The sequence below is a fragment of the Monomorium pharaonis genome, chromosome 2, assembly GCF_013373865.1.
Source record: "Monomorium pharaonis isolate MP-MQ-018 chromosome 2, ASM1337386v2, whole genome shotgun sequence".
NCBI lineage: Eukaryota > Metazoa > Arthropoda > Insecta > Hymenoptera > Formicidae > Monomorium > Monomorium pharaonis.
The window spans coordinates 8199277-8222332 of NC_050468.1; the positions used below are offsets into that span (position 1 = coordinate 8199277).

Consider the following 23056-nt stretch of genomic DNA (forward strand, 5'->3'; position numbering starts at 1 on the left):
GGACGTCGGAAAGTCTCGTACGGCTCTCCCTCTCGGCTCCTCGTCCGCGACGATAATTAAGCTCTTATATTCCAATTTTATTTCAATCTGTCTTAATCTGTATTTTACGGACGCTGGTATAATTTCGTTTTGTTTACATTAATCATTAAGGTGTCTTGTTAATGATGAATGAGAAGGGCTCGTGAACCGAATACAATATTTTGTAGATGTTATGGATAATTTTTATATCTTAATTTTTGTTAATGAAATCTTTTGTCGCATTGAATATGCGTACTCATGAAAGCATCTGTTCAGGCAAAAAGTCCCTTCGGACGACACTTACGGCACGGACTATTGACGTTGAGAAATAGAGTCATCAAATTACGACTCATCGATTATACCGCGGACCGACTGTAACGTCAAGTTCCGTAAACGCGACAATGGCGCCTTTGTTTTCCTCATGGACCTCTTCTCGTACACGTATTAACGATAACGCGCATGCCTCTTGAAAGTTTTTAAAGACATACACCGACGACTCGTGAAGAAGTGCTCTTCTCTCTTTCTCGCTCGCCGCGGCTTTCTATTTCGCTTCTTTTTGGCCCGACGCGCGCAGAACGAGCCGCAGAAGAACCTATCCACTCGATTCTATTCTTACACTTTTACCCGACCGTAGGTACGAACCTGACGTTGACGTATACCAAGTGCCTTCGAGCGGGTTTCTCGAGTTCAGGGTTGATGTGGAGTGTATGAGCGAACGATTCCGTTAACTAAGCTCCGTTTGTATAAGCATAGAGTATTTCTCACGAACAGCCACTGGGAATAGCTGACTGGTTCTTCAAAGGAAATTTCTTGCTTATTAATGCATGCAGATGCCATTAATATGCCAAAAGTTCCGTTCACGAAATTAGACATTACCTGACACGTTATGGAAGGCTATCAGTTGCATAATTTATACATTTACATATTCACATATTGTATAGCATCAGTATTGAATAAGTATTGAATTAATCTGATGCATTTCCAACATTGACATCTTTGGATTTTTACAATATACATATACATCCAGTTATATTAATTATACTTCTGTTATGTTAATTGTACTGTTATTTAATCTCCGATGGCATTTAAAGTAATAAAAGATAAGTAACAAAATATAAAATAATGCATTTATGTTTCTACAGTAAAACATGACACGTACTTAACATTTTCAAAATTAATAAAATTACACAGGTTTGGTTGAGTAAGATTGAGGAATCACCTATGACATTTTTTCACCCTGAATCCGAATCGGATTTCAGAATTTTTCCATCACGTCAGGATTTTGAGGTATTTGAAGTATCATAAACGCTGCTTGCTTTGACTGGTCAGAAAGTTCCCAATCTCGCCGTTGACCGAATCAGCTTCTAATCTTGCCTTGACAGACCGAAAAATTCCCAATCTTGTCTCTATTGGCCAATGTTATTTTTTTGTATTTTGGTCCGCCATTTTGAATTTGATATAGCCAGTGGCCATGAAAGGGTTAACATTTAATTTGAAACATATTAGCGAAAAAAAAACCATATCGCAACACTCCAAATTGCATTTTGTACATGAAGGTTTAATACTTTTCGATACTGTTATCAGAATTTTGAAAAAAAATTCCAGGTCACTACAATAAGTGAACGAACTTGGTCAAAAACACTATTTTTTACACCTTTAACCTAAAACATCACAAAATTCTAACGTGATAGAGCAAATCTGTAGTCGAATTTGGATTCAGCATAAAAAAATTTTGTAGGAAAACACTGTCAAAACTCAAACAACATTCAAGATGCTTAGTTTTGCAAACCTTCGTTATTTATGATATTTTTGGTATAAAATTTTAACGAAATTTAAAAAACTTAAAGGAAAATTTATGTATTTATGTTTTGTATATGTATAATATATATGCACTTCACAATAATATAACGTAAAACATTTTGGCTGCAAGTTTGATTACTTGCGAATGTAACAAAAAATAAAATATTTCAATTTTATTTCGGTAATTTTATTGAGATCTCTTACATAATCATGTAATCACCGATGGTACTTTCTGCTATCGAGATTACTATCGTTGTTTCTGATATTATATAATCATCGTGACTATTGTGGATGTACATACATACGGATTGCATCGTGCGGGGCGTATTGATACCGTTTTACGCCTCCGGGGAAGCGCTCGGGCTCCTCCATTGCGGCGGCACCGACATCTTCGGAAAGCTGCCAATCAAGGCGCGATCGCGTTGCCTCTCTTCGGAGGGCAGATTTCAGATCTCAGATTAACCGATGCAATCTGAATGCGGCGTTCAATAACCCCGCGGCTAAATGCGACGTTCACTAAGTACGAAGGACAATGTCCAACCGAGATTGTTCAGATAAATGCATCATTACTGAGCTTGCAAAGTCTAGTGCGGTTGAATCTGTTCTGCGTATCTATCCATCTATCTATCTATCCATCTATCTATCTATCTATCTATCTATCTATCTATTTGTATCATTATCCTTTCTTGTCCCAAACAGCTCTACTTCAATTATAACGGACTCTTTTATTTCGATAAAAATATAGTTTTATGCGTGTAGAAGAAAGCTTATTTTTTCATGAATTAAATATTCTCTCTTTTTTAAAGTAATCCGACATTTGTTTTGTTCCTAGAAATAATTTTTATTGGAGTAAAAAAAATCCGATTAGCGTTTAAAACAAAAATCTATAAAATTTTATATTTTACAATTCGTGAGAAACTTATCGTATATTTTTAAACAGATTTTAAAATTAATATTTAACACATTGCAGAAACTTTTTTGTCTTGAAATTAAACGAAGAACACAATTTAAAACTAAATTGTTAAGAAAGATCCACAGCCAATGATTCGAAGATGGAAGAACAGTATATGATCAATCAGCTTCGGCCGTTTCACTTAAATAAGAGCGATTTATTCCGCGTAGCGCGATGACGAGGATGAACTTAAGAACTCTCGCTCCGTAAAGTGTTGATAATTGATATTTGATCGCGTGCCAGACCGGCAATTAAATGCTTTCAGGAAGCCGCTACAGCACGGCGGCCGCATGGTTTTTTATCGTGCACGTCAAACGAGAGAGAAAGAGAGAGGATCCGAGATAAAGCGCACATACACGTGGAAAGACAACCGACTGTCTGACTGTCAGTCCGTCTGTCCTGCCGGCCACACCTTCGCTGACAGACAGACGAAGTGAGAGAGAAAGAGAGAGAGAGAGAGAGAGAGAGAGAGAGAGAGAGAAAGAGAGACGAATGTGGAGGTGGAGTATCGGCTGGTGAACCTAGAGATGGGATGACGGATAACTGCGTTCGGTCGATCGTTCACCTGGTGATGGATCTGTTCTCGACTATTCTTTATTCCCGGCTTCCTCCCCCGCGCCCCTATCTTGCCGCCAGAGTACCGACTCGGAGAACGCTACGTACATCTTACACGCGTTTTCAATCACGATCTACGATTCGAACTTGTACGGTTTTATCTCGATTGTAAGTCGCAGATAATGAGAGACCGTGAGGCGTCACAAAAACTCGGTAATATCGAATTCTATTGAACTCTACCGTTCGTCATACTCGGCCCCTGATAATGAGGACATAATAACAGTGCGCCCCTTCCCACTCTTTTTTTTTTCCTCTTGCGTCAATCGCAGACATCGATAACGGATTAGAGTGACGTAACGCATGTCCGCAAGGACTAGGACAGCTCATCAGATTTCGCACATCGTCAGACGGATGAATAATTCAGCAGTTTCTTAATCCGAAATGTCATCACACGACCACGCGCGAAGATTCCTGACCGCACCGCGCAAATCCGGACAGCATTTCTGAGACGTCGAACATGTTTCGCTGACACATTTCATATGCACATCCAGCCGAATGTCGATTAGTTAGCACGGCGTAGAACATGAGAATGCGTGATCTTTTCTCGAGGGGTCATTCATCACGATGCTCCCTTTTCTGAATTAATTTGCGCGTTAGTGATGTTAACTAAATTAATAAAAATGTTCGAGCTACGTTCCGAAATGTAAATGATTCGTTCCAAGAATGCGATCGACACGAAATGATTTATGTGCCATTATCAAAACCCTGCAGCATGCTGCGTAAACCTTCATATGTGAAAGTTCGAAAGTCAACGGACGATTAGCGGTGAAAGTCTTGCGGCGTGAATTATAACGTGTCCGGAAGACGCATGCACCTAACACGCAAGGCGTTTACTCAAAGCTATAATCGATTTTTCGTCACCACTGTAGGAGGTCACAGCCTATGACGATGATAAAGCTACCGAACGGTATAACTTTAAAGAACAGAACGTGACGAAGATTCTTGTGTAAGATCGATAAATTATACAATTATCAAAAAAAAATTTAAGGAAAGATTAATCTTAAAATAGAATTACTTGGTAGTTTTAACATTATTCTATTAGAATAAAGAAGATAGAGATCATACATTAATGATTAATTTAAAATGTACATTTCATATTAGTATTTAACTCTTTTCAGTTAACACACAGTTGTATAACTCTTCCTCCATTCTTTAATTTTATTTTTAAAAAACTTGAATATACATATAATTCTTATGTCAAAGATGGTAACTTTCTGTGTAATGTGTTTAACTCATTGTACAATTTTCTGTATTTATGAATAGATTAATATTATTATTAATAAACAATTAATAATATTTGCATCAATTTACAGTGATTTCTTATATGAACAGATAATTGTATACAAAAAGAAAAAAGTTATTCTAATAGAGACCAAAGGATAAATATTAACGACACGTTTATTAGTTTGGAATATGATCTGTTTACAGAAGTGCTTAAGAACTAAGCTAACTAGGATTAAATATCTCCTGACATCTGAACAGCCGATTAGCCTACGTGGGAAACGGCTTTCTTAACCCTTCCATCATTCTTGTACTTCGACCCAGCCGCTATAGGAAAATCGTAAAGATCAAATAAAAGTGATTTGCGGTTGGGTTCAATTGATCGTATATGAAGCATCAACCTTTACTAGTTTTTCACTTGCTATGCTGGACTTCACGACGTTGCTCGATAAAATAAAATTGTGAAATTTATTATACCATCTTTATCTTACGTAAATTACTTTACTTTGTTTATTATTATCAGTGTAACGCGTACGCCTACCAGTGAAAAATAGCAATGAAAATAATGACGATTGTTAAATGGTCAATGTAATAGCTGAAAGCTCGCTGTATTTATGCACACTTATGGAGTGGTATCTTATCAGGTTTGCTTTAAATGTCTGTTTTAGCCGGTAGCGGGCGAATGTAGAAAAAGATGTGAATATATAATGAATCCTACGAAGCCGCAGGTATATTGAGCCATCAGGTAGACGAGAAAACCTTCCACAAACGATACTTTTAAAATCTTTAGTCACCCGAGTTTTATTTACAAGCATCCGATCGAATAATTATGCTAAATTTATTGTCACTGTGTGTGCTGAGTTTTCGTGTGCACAGCCGGATGCTCTAATTAATGTTCTAATGAAAGATATTTACGCTAATGCGTACTGAAAAATCGGGACAGATATTATCAATCACATTTTACACTCTATCTAAGTTTTTTCTATTATTTCAAATTTTTTAGAATCTTTTGAACAATTAATAATATCCAACGTTATTCTGGATCACGAATTAATAAATAGAGAAGTGAACAAAAATATGTGTTAAATTTTCAATTTAAAATATTGATTAACAAAGTTATTATACAAAATGTAAATGGAGGACCATAATATCTTTTCTTCTAGTAATCTGGAATTAAAATACAGATTTTAATTAATTAATGCTAATTCAAACATATCAGAAATAACTATATTTTAATTTAATTAATCTATAATCTAATTGTGTTGAAGTAATGAAAGTTTAATTTATATTATTACTTCTATTTGTTAATTTTGAAAAATTTACTTATTTTAAAGTTTATTTAATTAAATTAAATTCATTAATTTCATATTATTTAAAACAAATAGAATTTGGCTTTAAACATTATTTTTTATACTTTTAAAATTTATAAATGCTGTAAAAAGCGCGTTTGCGCAATAATTTATTTTGCACGAACCTAAATTTTGCCAAATTTGGAATAAATCTTCAGCGGTAACTAAATAATATTATTTCTTCACTGACATAAATTTCATGGATACCATCTTGTGCGACTTTTCTCTACAGCCATTTAATAGCAGCCATTTTTTAAACCAGACAGATACAAAGAATGCAATTAAAAATAAAAACAGTTTGAAGAACCAAGAAATAACACATAATGTATGTAAAGGTATCAAAATCAGAAATTGACAGAAAGTATTCTGAAATAAGTCAAAGTCGGAAGATAATGCCCGCATATATGAAATTAAGCACTCGTCGATGAAATTTAAAGCGTAGCCGATTAAAATTGCGGTGGTGACAACGGTAGAAAGAAGAAGACAGCTCAATTATCACGGCATATACGGTCTCTCAAGTTTTAAGTTCTTTAAGCATCAATTGTTCTCTTCTTGTATGTGCAGGAATATTTAGATATAAATTTTGAATTTTAATATAATTAAAAAATATTTAAGATAGTTTGCATAAGTTACTTAAAGTACATTTTTTCCAATTTTATTTCATTTCTATTTAAACAAAATCATAATTAAAAATCATTGATATAAAAATATTCTAAATTTTAAAGAGTTGCGAAAAAATATACTTGATTAAATTTTCACTAAATCAACTTCGTTAAATTAATCAAGAAACTTGTATATGACTTGTACTTGTGAGAGAGTATAGGGATTGTGAAGCAGCCTGTATATGCAGGCATGATGCCATTCTAGCAAGGAAGACCCCTGGTGCGCCCGCCGGTTCTTGGCGCGGCGGATAAATTATTGTTGTTAATGACATATTTATCGGTGGTACCGCATCGTGGATACCGGGAAGCGAGACATTGAGCCACTCCGTCCGTTTCGTGGTAAACCACCGACTCGCTAATGTCTTATTCAACCCGTCGAGACCATTTTGTGTTTCCATTTTCGCCTCTGCGAAAGATGACAAACACGTGATGACTATGTTGCTAACTAAAATTATTTCATTCACATCTCTTCGACAAACAAAGTCGCAACCACTAGGAATTTCTTCTCCACAAATCGCGCGTTATTAAAAAAAGGAAACGAAATTATCAAATAGCAAACTAAATTATCGGACTGAATAGTAAAAAATAATCATTACTAATGACAAAATTATATCTACTAAATATAGAAAACATAAAAACATAATGCATTATAATAAATTTTGGAAAATTAATTTAAATAATTAAAATTATTTTGCCTTATTATTTAAATTAATGTTTCGCTATATCCATTAAAGATTTTATAAAAGCATGAACAAAAAAATCACATTTTTTTAATTTTGCAATCATAATACAATATTTCTCTGTATTAATATGTGTGACTCATCTAGAAATCTTGTTTAGCCTCTTACACACCTAAATAACATTTTATTATCGTTTATGTTCGATGTCAACGAATGGATTAGCCATTCCATCTCATCATTTATGGTCATTTTTACATGACAGGAAGAGCTGTTCAAACAACTTTGCTGAATATATGAATATAATAGAATGAACAGTGTTACTGAAATTCATCTTTATCTGTCTGCACGCCATTTCAGATTTCTCATATAAAAAGAAAAATTGATTTGAATTTGTTCGGTCTTTTGTTAATGGAGAAGATGAGATTTAATAATGGTCATTAACAGCTTAGCGATGCTTTTCTCGGATTAACTGCGGCTAGTGGAGATTAAAGTGCCGTAATGAATGACAATAGTTTTTTTTTTCCAAATAAAAAAGAGAGAGAAAGTTCAACGAATCGTGAATATGGGATCGCAGGCAGCTTTTGGCAAGCTTCATCTGCGTGTATAAGAAAGATAAAGGGAGAAGGCATACAGCGAACCCATCACGACGTCGCTTTCGCACGTGTGTCCGTCTTGCAAGGCGAGAAATCTCGCGCAATCCTTTTTGCAGCGCCGAATCATTCTTTAATGATGATTAATGAACAGCCCCGTATTTCTTTCGACGTTTACGTTACATAAAGTCCGCCTTCGGTAATTAGCTAAACCGGCCGAAATCCGACGAATCGTGGGCGCGGTTTGTCGCAATGCTCGACGTCATGCAGTCGAATTAAGCGAGCGCTTAATTATTTCGCCAATTCCGCAATGACAATCGCTGAGCCTGTTTTTGTGACGCAAAAAACGTATGTGACTCGTAACAATGCGTCAGGCGGCACGAACGGTGCATGTATTACGTGTCAAAGAACGGACAGTAATGGGATTTTTGCGCGCAGACGATGACCTCGATCGGCATATCAAAAAAGTTATTTAATAAATCAGCAATTTTGTCTGAGATAACAATAAGTTTAAAAAAGAAAGTGTGTATCTAGTACTTTAATCAACTAGAACTAATATCATGAGAAATTACATTTTATTTCTGATAATACGGTCTCTCCTTAATTCATTCGGATAATAACATACTATACAATATTAGCCGAGCAATCGAATTTGATTTATCCAAATCCCACTATTACTTCAATAACTAGTAGGTAGTTTCTTAATTATTTCTTAATTATTTTAAATATTCTCTTTTCACCTAACTGAATATTATCAAGAGCGTGAATATTGATAATATTACTTTTTGTTTACGTACTTGAATTTTTCAATAAACGATAAAACAAGAAACCAAAAGTATAAAAAATGAACACAAGTTATTATAACAGATTTTTACACATAAATTTGTAGAATAGACTGAAAAGTATACGCAGCAATTTACAAAAATGTTGGAGTATCACCGGAAGATGGTACTAGCGTTCGAAACAAATATTGGTGCATTACACGTTGTCGGCGCAATTTTTCAAGACGGTCAAGAAGCGCACATTTATCGCGGAAAGAGGGTAATTAAGGTAAATCTCTAATTACCTTGACGCGGTCGTAGGGCGTAAGGGGCCGCAAGGCGCGCAAGAGAAGAGGAAGTCCTGGGGCAAAGATAATGACAACTTGCTGTAATTACGTATATTGAGCCGCGGCATAATTTCACAACGGAGGGGAAGCGAAAGGGCATTCTCGCTTAGCATTCAAATTGGCCGTGTCAAATATTCGTTGTCTGTCCACCGACTTTTATTCCGAGTTCGCACGCCTGTACGCCGTAAATAATGCAGATTGCAGCGGTGCTGTATCAAAGACAGAATTCGTGGCAGAAACCGTCGACAGAAACCATCACTTATCTCCCGAATAAGAATAATGATCAAAATGAATTACATCTTGAATTATGCATAAACATTCGGTAAGTTAAGAATCTTGAATTCTATTCGCGCATTCAACACTAAATAGATATATCAATAAATGGCAATCTAATTTTTCATATAATTAATATACCTTTATATTAGACAAATAGCAATGCTTTGTATCAACAAGTAGACGGTCATTAAATAATAATCGAAAAAGAAACGGTTTGAAAAAAAAAAGCTTTATGTACGTAATGTGTTCTTCAAAGACATACATCCAGTTAATTAATGTAATTAATGCTAATTTGGTAAATATTTTAAATATATTGTTAAATACTTCTTAATTTTTATTATTAAAATGTTTTTCTAAGTAAATTTTGTACTGTATTACATTGATATGTTCATCGATTGTAACTTTTACAAAACAACTCAAGAACATCAAACATAATTAGAGCAAAATACCTACTGCAGTGATGCATCATTGAATATGCTCGGTTTATCGATCGAGAGCTTCTTAAACGAGGCACGCCGCTGGTAATTTTCATGCGTACACCTATGAGCAAGTAATTGCTAATTTGCATAATGACCACATAAAGTGCCATCTTACTTGATGGAACACACGACCTCCTTTGCCAGAGTCCAAACTGGAAATCGTTCTGGGTTGTATATTCTGCGTTATCCACGAATCTTCTCTCAATAAAATGTAACTTAAAAAATCGCGCGGAATGCCGTAACGTCGAGCGCTAAACAAACCAACGTGCAAACCAGAATGTCCACAAGATAAGCAGAATAAATCACACTTAGTAAGCGGCGATAATCGAATGAATACAAATAAATATTCACATAATTGCCCCATCGGCTTTCAATAATAGCGATGCGAATCTTACTGCAATTTTGCAGAATATACTCCGATATACTCCGTGTAAAATCAAATCGCGCCACAATTTACGTCAAACCGACGATACCGAACGTTGTAGCGTGATCGTTGCCGAGGGTACGGCGAACACGTGTAAAAACGGTGAGACGCGTATGCTTACGCCCTTACATGCTACAATTCGGCTGCGTTTCACGTATCGACCCCCCACGAATCCGTACAAATCGGAAATTAGATCCCAGACTGGGTCGCGAGAGCTTCCCGGCAGCGGAAAAGAGAGAGGGAGAGGGTGCTCGGTTCTTCGCGGGACCCGTAATTGGAGTCCGGAATCCTGAAATACGAGGCGGACTCAGGGCCACCTGTCGAAATGGATCGCGGAACGATCTCGACGGAACGAGACGGCTGCGAAGCCAGTAAAAAGAGAACTCGCGCGAGATATATACGATATATAAACGACGTGAACACCGGGATCAATAAAGAATGTAGGCGTATGACTATCGTCGAAATCTAGAGAAATATTCAGTATGAGCCGCGAGGAGGCGGTTATCGACGAAATCTCGACGAGAAGCTTTAACGGTATGCGGGGACCGGTCGAAGGGACGGTAATGGCAGAATAATGTTGAATTTATTGATCGACAAAATTTGTCGATCCCATGTATGAACCGTTGGCGCACATTGTTATCCAAAAAGTAACGTGATGCGGACCCATTTAACCGTTTTTGTTATTAACTCGTTTGAATAAATATCCGCGATTTTGTAGCAAACAAGACACTCTCGTGAAAAGGTGTTCACATTGTTGCAAATACTGTGTTGTTTTTATCGAAAAATAGCCAAGCTACATGTACAACCAAGTTCGAAAATGCAGCTGGATACGAAACATTGATGATAAAATTATATGAACCTATTTGCATCACTACAATAATGACATATTAAAATTTCCTCAATAACATTTCTTGTTGTCCAAAAACACAATGCTCTAAATTACTCAACAAAATAGCAAAAAGATTAATTTATTTCCGCTTTGATTCCACAGTTTGAATTATATTCGTATATCGTACCTTAGCAAAAGTTTCCGTAAATTACTCGAAACTAATAATCTTTAATAATTCTTATTAGTAATGTGTTTGTTGCATTTATATTATTTTGCTTTATTTTTGGTAATTTAAATTTCACACGTGTGATTTAAATTTCACAAAGTATAGAACGTATAGCATCGTCTATACGAGAAGTTCGACGACTCCATGTGAAGAGTCTGTTGCTTTATTCTTATTTTCATTTATGTCTAACAATCAATTTTTGAAACGCCAAAGAGATGAAGAACGTACACTAAGCCATTGTCGTACATCAACCCGCAATCATAGATATACAGCGTGAGTTGAAGCAGACGGTCAACAAATGGCCCGATCGCTTAATCAAAAACAGTGGCGGTTGATCTTTCTTCAAAGGAGAGAAAATAAATTTTGTTTTAAATGATTATGACATTGAAAAAAAGCGATTATACCAATATAGCTATTTAATTAACGGAAATCGCTGGAAATAAAATAATCAATAATAATAATATAATCATACGCATGAATAAAAGAAACGTTGTTAATTTTAATGAAATTAGAGTTATATCGACTTTTTGATGTTCTAGGTTCGAATAACCGTTTTTAGCGATTATTTAAAAAAGTAGCCATTTTTTAAATAAAATCTAATGCATTACGGAGGATATTTTGTTAAACAGTTGCACTTTGACCTAATCAAAAGAGACCTAAATCAAAAAAGAAAAATGTAATATGTACAGTTAAACATAATGTCTACATCGTTAAAAGTTTAGTCACTAATGAGAAAGATCACAAAGGGTTATTAATGCCGACATACAGGTTGAAGAGACTACCTAACTAGCTCGGTCTGTTCATAGATCAAAACAATTTACCAAGATAACTGCAACGGGGAACTCGCGCACGCTGGCCGACATTAACACGCATTGGTCTAGGTGGTCAATCTCGGCAAGATGATTGATAACTCTCTTGTAAGCGTTATCAGCCGCAGCGTGCACGCTGTTATGTTCACGTCAGGAACGTGACGCTGATAGACGGGCTTTACCTTTACTCTCTCTTTCTCTTTCTCTCTTTCCCTTTCCCTTTGGCTCTGTAACCGCAACGTAACTTGTTGTCTTTAATTTGAAGATACATGTTGACGTGTTAAACGCGCCTCCCCTCCCGCTCCTTATGTATTCTAATCCCACCAATTCTCGATACCCCTCCATCTATTAATACAAAAACGACATAATTTTATTTCAAAATATCTATTAGTTTTACGCATTGAAAAAAAAGGCTTGGTTAATAATCCAGCCTTTTTCAAAGGACTTGAGTTAAAGTAACCCAAAATCTTAATGAAATAGCGTTAACTAAACGTAAGGTAATTACAACAAAATAATGTAATTATAACAAAATGTTTACAATTATTATCAAACATTTTGTTATTATTATATTTGTTTATAGATTGTTAAATATTTCAAACAATATCACTACTAAATGCATCTCACAAGTTTACCTAGAATTTTTTTCCACGTGAATTATGTAGAATAGAAGAACTTTGGATATTAATTAATAATGAGCTGAAATAATTTTATTGGAAATATTTTTCTATGTTTTTTAAAATGATTATACATAGAATAAGAAAGATAGTTTAATCTTTTCTTAAGTTAATCGTAGCTTAAATAGTGAAATAACTTTTAGCGTACAAAGTACAGTAATGCTTATCTCTTGTTCAGGATTATAAATTATGCACATAAGAAAAAAGATCTCTTCCCTAAAAATATTTTTTCGCTTAATCATGCATAATTACGGACGTTATTCCAAAATTATTAGCTTCAAAAAGTCGCCGGCCAGTCCTACACCCCTCTATCGCTACCTGAGCTACCTTACAATCGTGAAGGAGCAGCATTAACCGCGCATTCGTATGCAGAGTCGAGTACCAGCTCTCGATCACGGGCGGCTCCTTCTCCCTTGGAAGCCCCTTTTCCGAGATCGCCGGGCCCTGAGCGATTGCAGTGTCGACAACTTCAAGTACATATAAACTCGCGTACGCGTAGGTAGACCGACGGCATGGAAAAAGCCGCGTGACAAGAACGTAATGAATCTACCTCTCCGAACGAGCGTACTTAGGACGGACGCAAGATAGAAGCTCGGTGCTCGCGGAATTCGAAAACTGCAACGCGATTAATGCCGCTGCGAACGAGCGAAGATGCGAGCGAAGTCGTCGAAGCGCCGCATTACGGCGTCCCCTTCGCCGGATAATCCTGCGATCAAGCGGGACCTAATTATCCCGTTCTCCCGTTTGTAATTCCCCGAGCGCTCGTCGCTAATCTCCATTTCAATGTTTAAAGTCACGTCGGCCGGAGGGAATCGTCGCGATTAAGACCTTGAGTAAGGACCGATCAGAAACATTCTGTACGAGTTTAAGATATTTCACGATAACGCGACGAACCATAAGACCCGACTAATGAGCGTGGAGCGAGGGAAGGTAACCGCTCGGTGGCGAGCAGTTATCTCACTCGAAGCTCGCGTTTCAGCGAAGAACGGCTATGCAAACAACCGAGAAACTGGTCGGGGAATCGTTTGGCAAGTGTGTAAGTACACTTTAGGCGGAGGCTGCCGGACTGCGGGAAATCATTGGCGGCCGACCGCGAATCGCTCGGCCGCCGTGCCGCCGCCGATCGCGTCCAAAGAAATGATTCCCCCTCCCCTACCCCCCCCCCCCTGACTAATAGGCCGATCCGCACCGAGAAGAATCTACCTCCCCGTCATAATGCTCGCTCTCGCGGCCGCCGTTTCCTCGCAATAAAGCCGCGCGGTGCGATTCTCTTAATTACGTTCGCACGGACGATAATCTCAGGCCTCGTTAAGTGCGCGAGATCGCTGCCGGTGCGCGTCCGAGATGAAACGATTTCGAGCGCGGGATAAGTGGGATAGGTAAGGGACGCGGGAGTGCTTTCGGTAGGCGTGCGGCAGGAATAATAGCGAAGGACGCCTAATAAACCTGCGGGTGTCCCGCTGCGCGGAAACGGGACGCGCCGGATGAGGCTGTGAGCCAATTACCGGGCGCCCGCGCATACCGCGCGCGAAGATCTCGAGAGTCGATTTATATGACGCCCGTGTTGTCCGTATATATGTATATATGTGCTCGGCGAAGGGCCCGGACTCGTCTGAAGAAATTACGATAATGCGCCGGGACTAAAAACGGCGAAAAGCCGACGCATTCTTTAAATGTCAGATTTCTTGGCGACAACAGAGAGATTTATGTACTTATATTTCACACTTATTACCGTTGAAATATAGAAATCTACAAGTTCCGACTGGCCCTCGCTTTTTATATTTTCTCATATTTCTTGCTGTAAGGATTGCGTACATCCTTGTGTATATCTCTACCCAAATGTTGAAGAAACTGCGTGCCTTTTTATAATAAATGTTAATTTTTAACGCTAAGATCAATACAGTTATATGAAATTTTGCGATATTAAACCTGTAACTTCTATTTTTTTTTTTTTTTTTACAGAAGCTCCTGGAGAACTTGGATGGGTGTTGACTCTTGTGATAGTGTCTTTAGTATCAGCCGGTATCGGGGCGGTAGTAATGATGACTCTTCTTCACTGTCGAAGGTTAGTATCATTTTTATTTAAAAAAAAAAAGACATATTGTTTCGTTAATACAAGGTAGGAAAGGAAGGTGATCGAAAATTGCCCTCGCGGAACACGGAATTAACTATTTCTTTCTTGTTAAATTTACTGAAATAAAAGCAATCAGAGTTAATGGTCGTTTAAATTGAAATCCTATCGCACGCTACCCGGTGCAATCTTCGCGGAGACGCTTCCCTCGAAGGCTTCTCGCGAAGAACAGTGAAGCACCACGGATACGGATCATCGCGTCGACAGATTCGCGAACCGCGATCGCGGTTTCATCTAACAGCCGCACACGGTCGACTCTCTTAAATTACCGCCTACCGGCGATACGTAATCGAACGAGTCGATCGACACTAAGAACGAGGCTAAAGCGATCGCTAACTAGATCGATTCGGTACGAATCCAGCAAGTGACAGACTAACGGGGCCGTCGAAAGGGCGGGAAGGATGGAAAGGAATGGTACACGAGCATTATTACCTAGAAAGAATCATGACTGCGGTCAGATCTCGATTAGAATTCCTGGGTAGCCAGGAAACGAAGGTTTTCGTGATCGCAATCTCCTCCTCATCCTTCTCTACGTCCTTCTTACAGAAGATGATTTATTAAACTTGATTGCCAACTTGCATGTTTCTTCACTTATGACTTACAGAAAAAGTGATTATATGGAATAATTTAGAGCACTCGTTTTTAATAAGTTAATTATCCGATGTATATACAAGTAATCATTGCTGTCTTATGTCCAGCGAGAGAAATATTCCTATTTGTCATTATTTAAAAATAATCACTTGTTTATACAATAATATTAATAATTAATATTATTGTCACAGTTACAATATTATCTTTATAAAATTACTGACAATATTTCTCAGGATTCATCGATATTTTTTTTTATCTGTTACAGGATAAAAAGTGCCGGTGGCAGAGGTAAGCGAAGTTCCGTCAAAATACGCATATTCCTAACTCCATTATGAAATGTTATGTTTATGATTATACTCTTCCGCTCATATATTTTAAACGAACGTAATATATTTATAGAGTTGTATTATAGAGACGAATTGTCATGCAAACGTGAATCAGTCTGCAAAAATTATAAAGAAACTGGGTACGTGGGGTTACGATCAGATTGATCAGAATAAAGGGAGGTCTGAATAAAGGGAGTTTACTACCGAGACTAGCCCCCCAATTATGTCGAATTAACATACCATATTAGGCGCGGCGGGTTCGCGGCGGTGCTGACAGGTCAGAATTCGAAATGATTCCCAATTATCCGAGTTCCCCTACTGAGTTACCTGCTCGCGGTGCCCTTCTATTCGCTCATTTCTTCATCATAAGTTAATATACGACATTCACAATAATACCGTCTCGGATATGCTTTATGGGAGACCTCACAAAAGATACCTTCAAGAACGCTCCTCGCTTTGTCATTTACATTGTTGTAAACTTCAAGTCGTAGAAAAATACGGCGAAACATATGGACAAGGAAAACATTGTCATCAAGAAAATGACATCAATGTAATAAAAAAAAATATATGTATATATAATATATGTATATTTAAATGGTGATCGTAATGTAAGAGTTGTGCGTATCTCCGCAAAGATTCTAGATTCCAATCCACCCGAAACATATCAGATTTTTAATTTGATTATAATTATGAATCATAGTCTCTTGGAAAACAATAGTAAAATCACTTAGAATATTATTACCAAAATAATCACCAGGAGGCATACATCAAATAAAGATCACAATCTTTAGTCATAAAGAACCAACTTGAAAAAGATGCAGATGTGATATACAGGCTGTCTATATATAAATAAAATCTATTTATATATGTATAAAATTTGAATATATGTTCGATCATTTCGAGGGACTACTCTTTTAAAAGAGTTGAAAAGTGAAATAGCCTTTCGAAATAATCGAATGCAGATTTTATAATTCGATTTCATAATTTTTAAACATTTCTAAAGCATAGAGAGGTGTAGATCCTGTAGAAAATTATATAAACATTCAGAATCTGTGATGGAACATATTATTTGCCATATCGTATTAATTAACTTTACATTACGGCATTAATTAAACGGACGGAAGTGTCATCAATAGCATCGTAACGTAAAATGTTGCGGAATAAACTGTTTGCTCGTATCGATCATCGTGCGATCTCTAGAATGGGCGTCGTCTCGACTCGGTGCGAATCCGAAAAAAAAAGTAGGGCGACAATCAATCGAATCGATAAACGTGACGGTTCGAGAACGTGAGACACGCTCTTCAGGTATCGTGTCTCTTATCAGGGGATACCTTTCTACCTCGTGTCCGCGGAGGTAGACTCACGATGTCGCCGTCGCCATCGCCGTCGCAACCACGTACGACGACCGTCACGGTTTCAGACGGTGAAAGGACTCGAACGAAAGGAGCGAACCCCATCGCAGAGATTCTATACCGACACGAGCGCTCGCGTGCACGGCGGTGGGCTGACAACGTGCGACGACGGGCACGTCGACGCGAAGGGGAAAGAGAGCAACACCATCGTGGCATCGAGCGCCAGCATCGATTGGAGTTTAATTAGTTCGCATAATGCAAACCGCTCACGGCGGTATAAATTGCGCGTCCGTGTGCTGCACGCTCTCTCTATCGTGTGCTGCTTAAAGGGTATAATCGGGCAATGCGACGCGACGCGACGCGACGGACGACTGCGGTCGGGCGACATAAAAGACAGCGAAATGCGTCTAATTAACTTTCTGATTTAAAATCAGCTGCGGCACGATACGATCGACGAGCGAACGGCGGCGAACGTAAAAAGACGATGAGCGAGCGGAAAGACAGGCGGGAATTGTGCTACTGCCTGAGATGTAGGGGTCACCCGAATTAATTATCCGACACTCGTTCCGTTGAACCTCACCGTCTTCTCGACGTTATTTGTGCCTGAATCCTAAATCAAAGTCTAAATCTAAAAGTGGCTCGATTCAAATATTAATTAAAAAGGCATTTTTTAATTACGTAAAATGTGTAACACATTTTGTAAAAATATATTTATCAAACTTTAATATATATCTAAAAAAGAAAACAAACTTTCTAGAAATTATTAATAATTTTTACTATCTCTGATATTGTGTTTTTTTTTTCGTATTGTAAAAGCGCAAAAATCTGAAAAATATAAGCAAGAAAAGATATTAAAAAAACTTTATTTTATAATCAACCCAGGTAAACCAAAATAAGATCTTTTGGCAATGATAATGTTATCATCGTTTCCAGTTTTTTCTTTTTTAGTCAAAATAATCGTCTAAGGTGGTCTGCGCGAAGCAATTTGTATTTGTAACCCGCAAGAACGCATAATTTCGTCGTTCTCGCCCCAGGGGCAAGCACTCTACTCTGGTTTTAGAACGGATAACCGCTAAGAGAGGCACGAACAACCAAGATACAATTACACGTTAAGACGCGATGATTTATTGCCTCTTCTTGAAACAACAGGATCGGTTAATCGCGTAATATGTAAAAGAGAAATTTCTCAATGACAAAATGGAATTCTAGTATTAAAGAGACTTTATCGTTGATTCCGACAATCATATAAATAATTTACTCTCTTATGGCAAGAAAATCTCGCAAAAATATTGATTTAAATAAAATACATGTATATATATATTAATAGATACATATACACACAAATATATCTTATTTATAAAAAGATATTTCAATTTTGAGTTGAAGTAATAACTAAATTAACAAGTAATAAATTATTTATCCCATAATGACCTTATTGACGTCTAATATCCTGGCAGGTTTGCTCTTCCTCGGATTCCTTTGTTGTGCACACTCGTGAAACATGATTAATTACCATCGCATGCACTTTATACGACACTCTCGGGTTTAACTGTACGCAACGCGTAATTCGCGAAACACGCGAGAAATTATTATTAAACGATCAATCACGGTTATTTAAATCACTCGAGTCGGCAAGTTATTGCTGCATTCTTTTAATCCGCAATTAATGATCAGTGAATAAAAATTCTAAAGCAACTATTTTTCCATTCGTTTTCATAAAAATTGCCGCAATAAAATCTAATACGCAGCAATTTATAATACTAATTTTTCACTTTTATTCCAACATAAGTCAATAAATTGTGTGATCTGTATCTATAAATAAAAACTTATAAGTTGAAAATCTTGATATATGTGTTAATTATGAAAATTAAAAAGAAAATTACATTAGTTGATAATTATTAGTAATGTCAATCATAGAAAATGATTGTGTTTCCTATTTCCTAGTATTTGTCACGATTATTCATGATTGCAAGGAAAAACTGGTAGGCAATTTTTCCTCACATTTCTTCAAAGAAATAATTATCGTAATAAAGTTGATGTAAATTTATAGTTCCTATCCACGTCAATTTTGTTACAATACAAGCGAATAAATTGAGTGGGCTGTGCCGATAAATAGATGTAAGTCTCAATACACTTACAAGTTGTTAATGTTTAATGAGTTTACGCGCGTGAACGATAATTGCGTTGGATGATAATTGTTAGTAGTGTCAATCATAGAGCATTATCGCGTTTTCCGTTTTCTAGCACTTGTCGCGCGATTGTATCTTCAGGAATAAATATGTCGACACGGGCGGCTGTTTATATTTGCGTCGCTATCTGTTCGTCGTCGCTATATACCGCATGTAATCGTAACAATCATACACCAAAATTGCAGAAATCAATTGATATTTGAATTATTAAAAAATATTTTGTACTTTGATCACGTATCGGTCTTACGCTAAAAAAAGAAATATTTAATTGTTTTATTTCAATCTCCGTTTTAAATATGTTTATAATCTGAAATTTTTAACAGTTTTAAACATTATAGTGTTTTAAATACCGTTTAAGACTGAAACATTTTTAGGCATTTAAAAAAACAGAGATAGAAATAAAATATTTGAATATCTTAAATTTATTAATCGCTTCTTTTTTTTTTAGTCTACTTTATGAGAATTTTTTTTACTCATTAGGAATGTTTTAATGTTGCCAGTATCTCTTTCGGATCTAACCTTACAATTAGTATTACAAAAACTAATAAATCCGCAATTTGAATCAATAAGGAGCCTGACTAAACGTTCTCAACCAGAGCTTATGTAACTTTATCATGCCGACATTTCATAAGATTACAGAGGTAATTGAATATCCTACCGCGCAAAAAATAAATTAGTGAAAGTTCGTTAATAGTACATTCTTCCATGGGTAAGGATTGCTTTAAGTGCCACCGGGCGAGCAACGCGTTAATGGACGGCTGAAAGAGGCTACACTCGCGCAAAAAAGAACGGGGAGGTTCATACGTTAGATTGCCGTGCGATCCTCCGAATACAATGACGATCGGCAAGTCGAGTAGAAAAGGTGAATCGAATGCGTTAATCGGCTTATCGTGCGTTGACTGAAACGATATTTTGGATCAACGTATTACAAAATATATATTGAGAGGCTCATATTATATGCGTTCAGTTTTATACATATTGATGCAAAAATATATATAATACATGTGTAATTAATTAAACAAAACAAGTAATAATTTATGTTACGTTACATTACAAGTGATTTATAATAATATTTATGTATAATATTTTTATTTCATTATTATATTTAGTAAACTTTATTTTATCAGAATTTCAATTTTAATATCTTAATTTTATTACGAATATTTTTTTAATAATAAAAAGTTTTTAAATAATGAAAATGTGTTAGTCTATATTAAAACTTATTCGAAGCAAAAATTTATTTCAAAAATTGTTTTTAAAAATCTCAAATATTCCAAGGAATATCATATCATATACTCTACATTTATAAGTAGTAATAAATAAAACGTCTCTGAAATAATTTGTAAAATTTATTGTACTTAAACAATGGAAACTGTAAATATCTATAATGGCTTAAGCACCGAACGAATTTATTCGTAATAAATTGTATTAAATTCTTGTATGCGATATCTTATGACACGTGACAAAACAGCAATGGCAGGCAGGAAATGAGTTCTACGTACGCCTTTAGCTATCTGATCGTGACGAAAGAGCGTAACATTTGCCCCCCCGTTGTCACGACATGTTTTCCAACGCCACACTTTTTATATGTCGTACAATTATTATTCTAACTATCTATCCATTCTGATAATTGATATGCCGCAGGTGATACGGTGCGACGGTCTGGAAGAACGAACGGATTCGATTATCTGAACTCGTTCGGAAGGTGGAAACTATGTTGTAATCGCGCAGCTGAGATGAACATTAATCCGAAGCCGCTACATGCTTTATACGCGCGAAAATGTTTTCGCAGGTTAAGCAAGAACATTATTCTATAACTTTTTACGTTACATTATCGCTAATAAAATTTATGTAGACAATAATACGAAGAGTAATAGCGACTTCATACTTAGTTTTTTCATGAGAACCGTAACATTATTTTATAGATATATTTTTATTTAAAAAAACGAGATCTATTTTTTTTATTTCAAGCATTTAGAAAAATAAGATAACATTGTTATGTGTCAGAGTAAAATAAAATTAATAGAGAGAAAATTATTAGAAATTGATTTGGAGGGATAAAAAATATGTCACGTTACAATCGCGCCGAAATTTGGTCACACTAATTAAATCGCGATTGGTTCAGTACCGTTGCAAAACGAACGACGAGAGGATAAATCGTCGTGTGCCTGATCCGCTTCCGCAATAAGCAGATTAGCAGCGGAATGTTAAGTCGCAAGTCATAAACGTGCTCGATATCAGCATACCGTTAATAAATAAACGCGATTACACTTTTCATTTCGGCATTAATCAATGACATCGAGCAATATGGCAGCATTAAGCGGAGTAGTCACATGTAATTCCAGAGATATAACGGATTTTTCCCTCGTTATTATTATGACTTTAATCGCGTCAGATCGAGATAGTAATAAAAGGATACAAAATATGCTTATGCTAGTTCGAGCTAACGAAGCTAAGCATTATGGAAATAGAATATCGATTATAATCACACATTTTTTAATTAATTGAGTATTTCGTTAATTGATTATTTGACTATAAAATTGTGTAAATTAATTGAAAATAAAAGTAAAATATTTTATTTTTAGAAATTAAACATGATATTTTTGTTTTTCAAAGGTCAATCAAAATTTCTTAGCCAGTTAATGAATAGAGAGAAATTTCGAGATTTGATTAATCGGTGAAAACCAACTTAAGAATACCTAGTTCTTAAAAATGTTATGAGCGAAAGTAATCATCTGTAGAAGTAACATGGCTATAGGGCAAATAGACCGTAAGAATTATGAGCACGTCGAGGTTAAAGTTATCAATTACCACTTCCATAAAAACGTAAGGCAGCGAAAGCGTGCTCGAATCGAGCAATCAACGATTTCTAACGCATCCATCAACCGTTTCGTCAAGAAGCTCGTTATTACGATCGCTTTCGCAATCAGAGCATCTTGTCAGGAAAGTATAAAATAACATCCTGCGCATCTTTCGAGAGGCACAGACATGTTACAAATTACATTAAACATCTGAACATTTACACAAGAATCAGCTTTTCTGTTTTCTAATAATGAATAACATCGACTTTTTAAAACGAGCAAGAACCCTTCGAGATACAATAGGAATTAGAAGAAGTGTATATGAAGAAGGATATGAGATCGTTTTCACGACGAAATACGGGAAGGGCATGAAAGTCTCATAATCTCATTTTTTTTTATCTTCGTAGCGGCGCTTCTGATCCCCGAATTTTGAGATCTTTTCTATTCCATTCTCCGCCTCTCGACCACTCTTCTTTCTCCCTCTCCTATTCCGGTTTACCACCCGCCCCACCCTCTGGTACTTCAACCCTCAGCGCGATTCTATGAAGGCTCGTGACGGCGCGATGACAGGCTTACAATGAGGCCTTACAGAAGACGGTCGGTTTTTTTTTTCTTTATACGCGGACGCATGTCATAATGCGGCGATTCAGGTCGCCGCTCTATATATGGGGGTAGTTATTTATATTTGCGCACGGGGTGTATACATGCACGTGGGGCCGTAAACGTATCGGAATTCGAGACCAACCAACCTCACCTGGCACTTGGCGTGTTTCGGCGCGAGAAATGCATCCCGTGGATCCAAACGGATCCCGCCAACCGAACTAAAGGGCCGTGGTACCCCGTGTCACTTCGAGAAAACCCCAGACCCTAGGCGAGCTAAATATCCGATTTTCGCGTTGACGCGCCAACGAATTCTTCCGGAAGCAATGAAAAACGTGTGTGAAAGCATCCCCT

General features: G+C 36.7%; 1 protein-coding gene across 2 annotated transcripts in view; it reads left to right on the forward strand.

Annotated features, from left to right (window-relative positions):
• The window catches only part of LOC105837115 (TSC22 domain family protein 1), a 262982-nt gene that overhangs the window by 233450 nt on the left and 6476 nt on the right, over positions 1-23056 (forward strand). For both annotated transcript variants that reach the window (XM_036283485.1, XM_012681618.2), the window contains 2 exons: positions 14675-14777; positions 15700-15722. In XM_036283485.1, coding sequence (XP_036139378.1) covers positions 14675-14777; positions 15700-15722 — 126 coding nt within the window. The remainder of the gene's footprint in view (positions 1-14674; positions 14778-15699; positions 15723-23056) is intronic.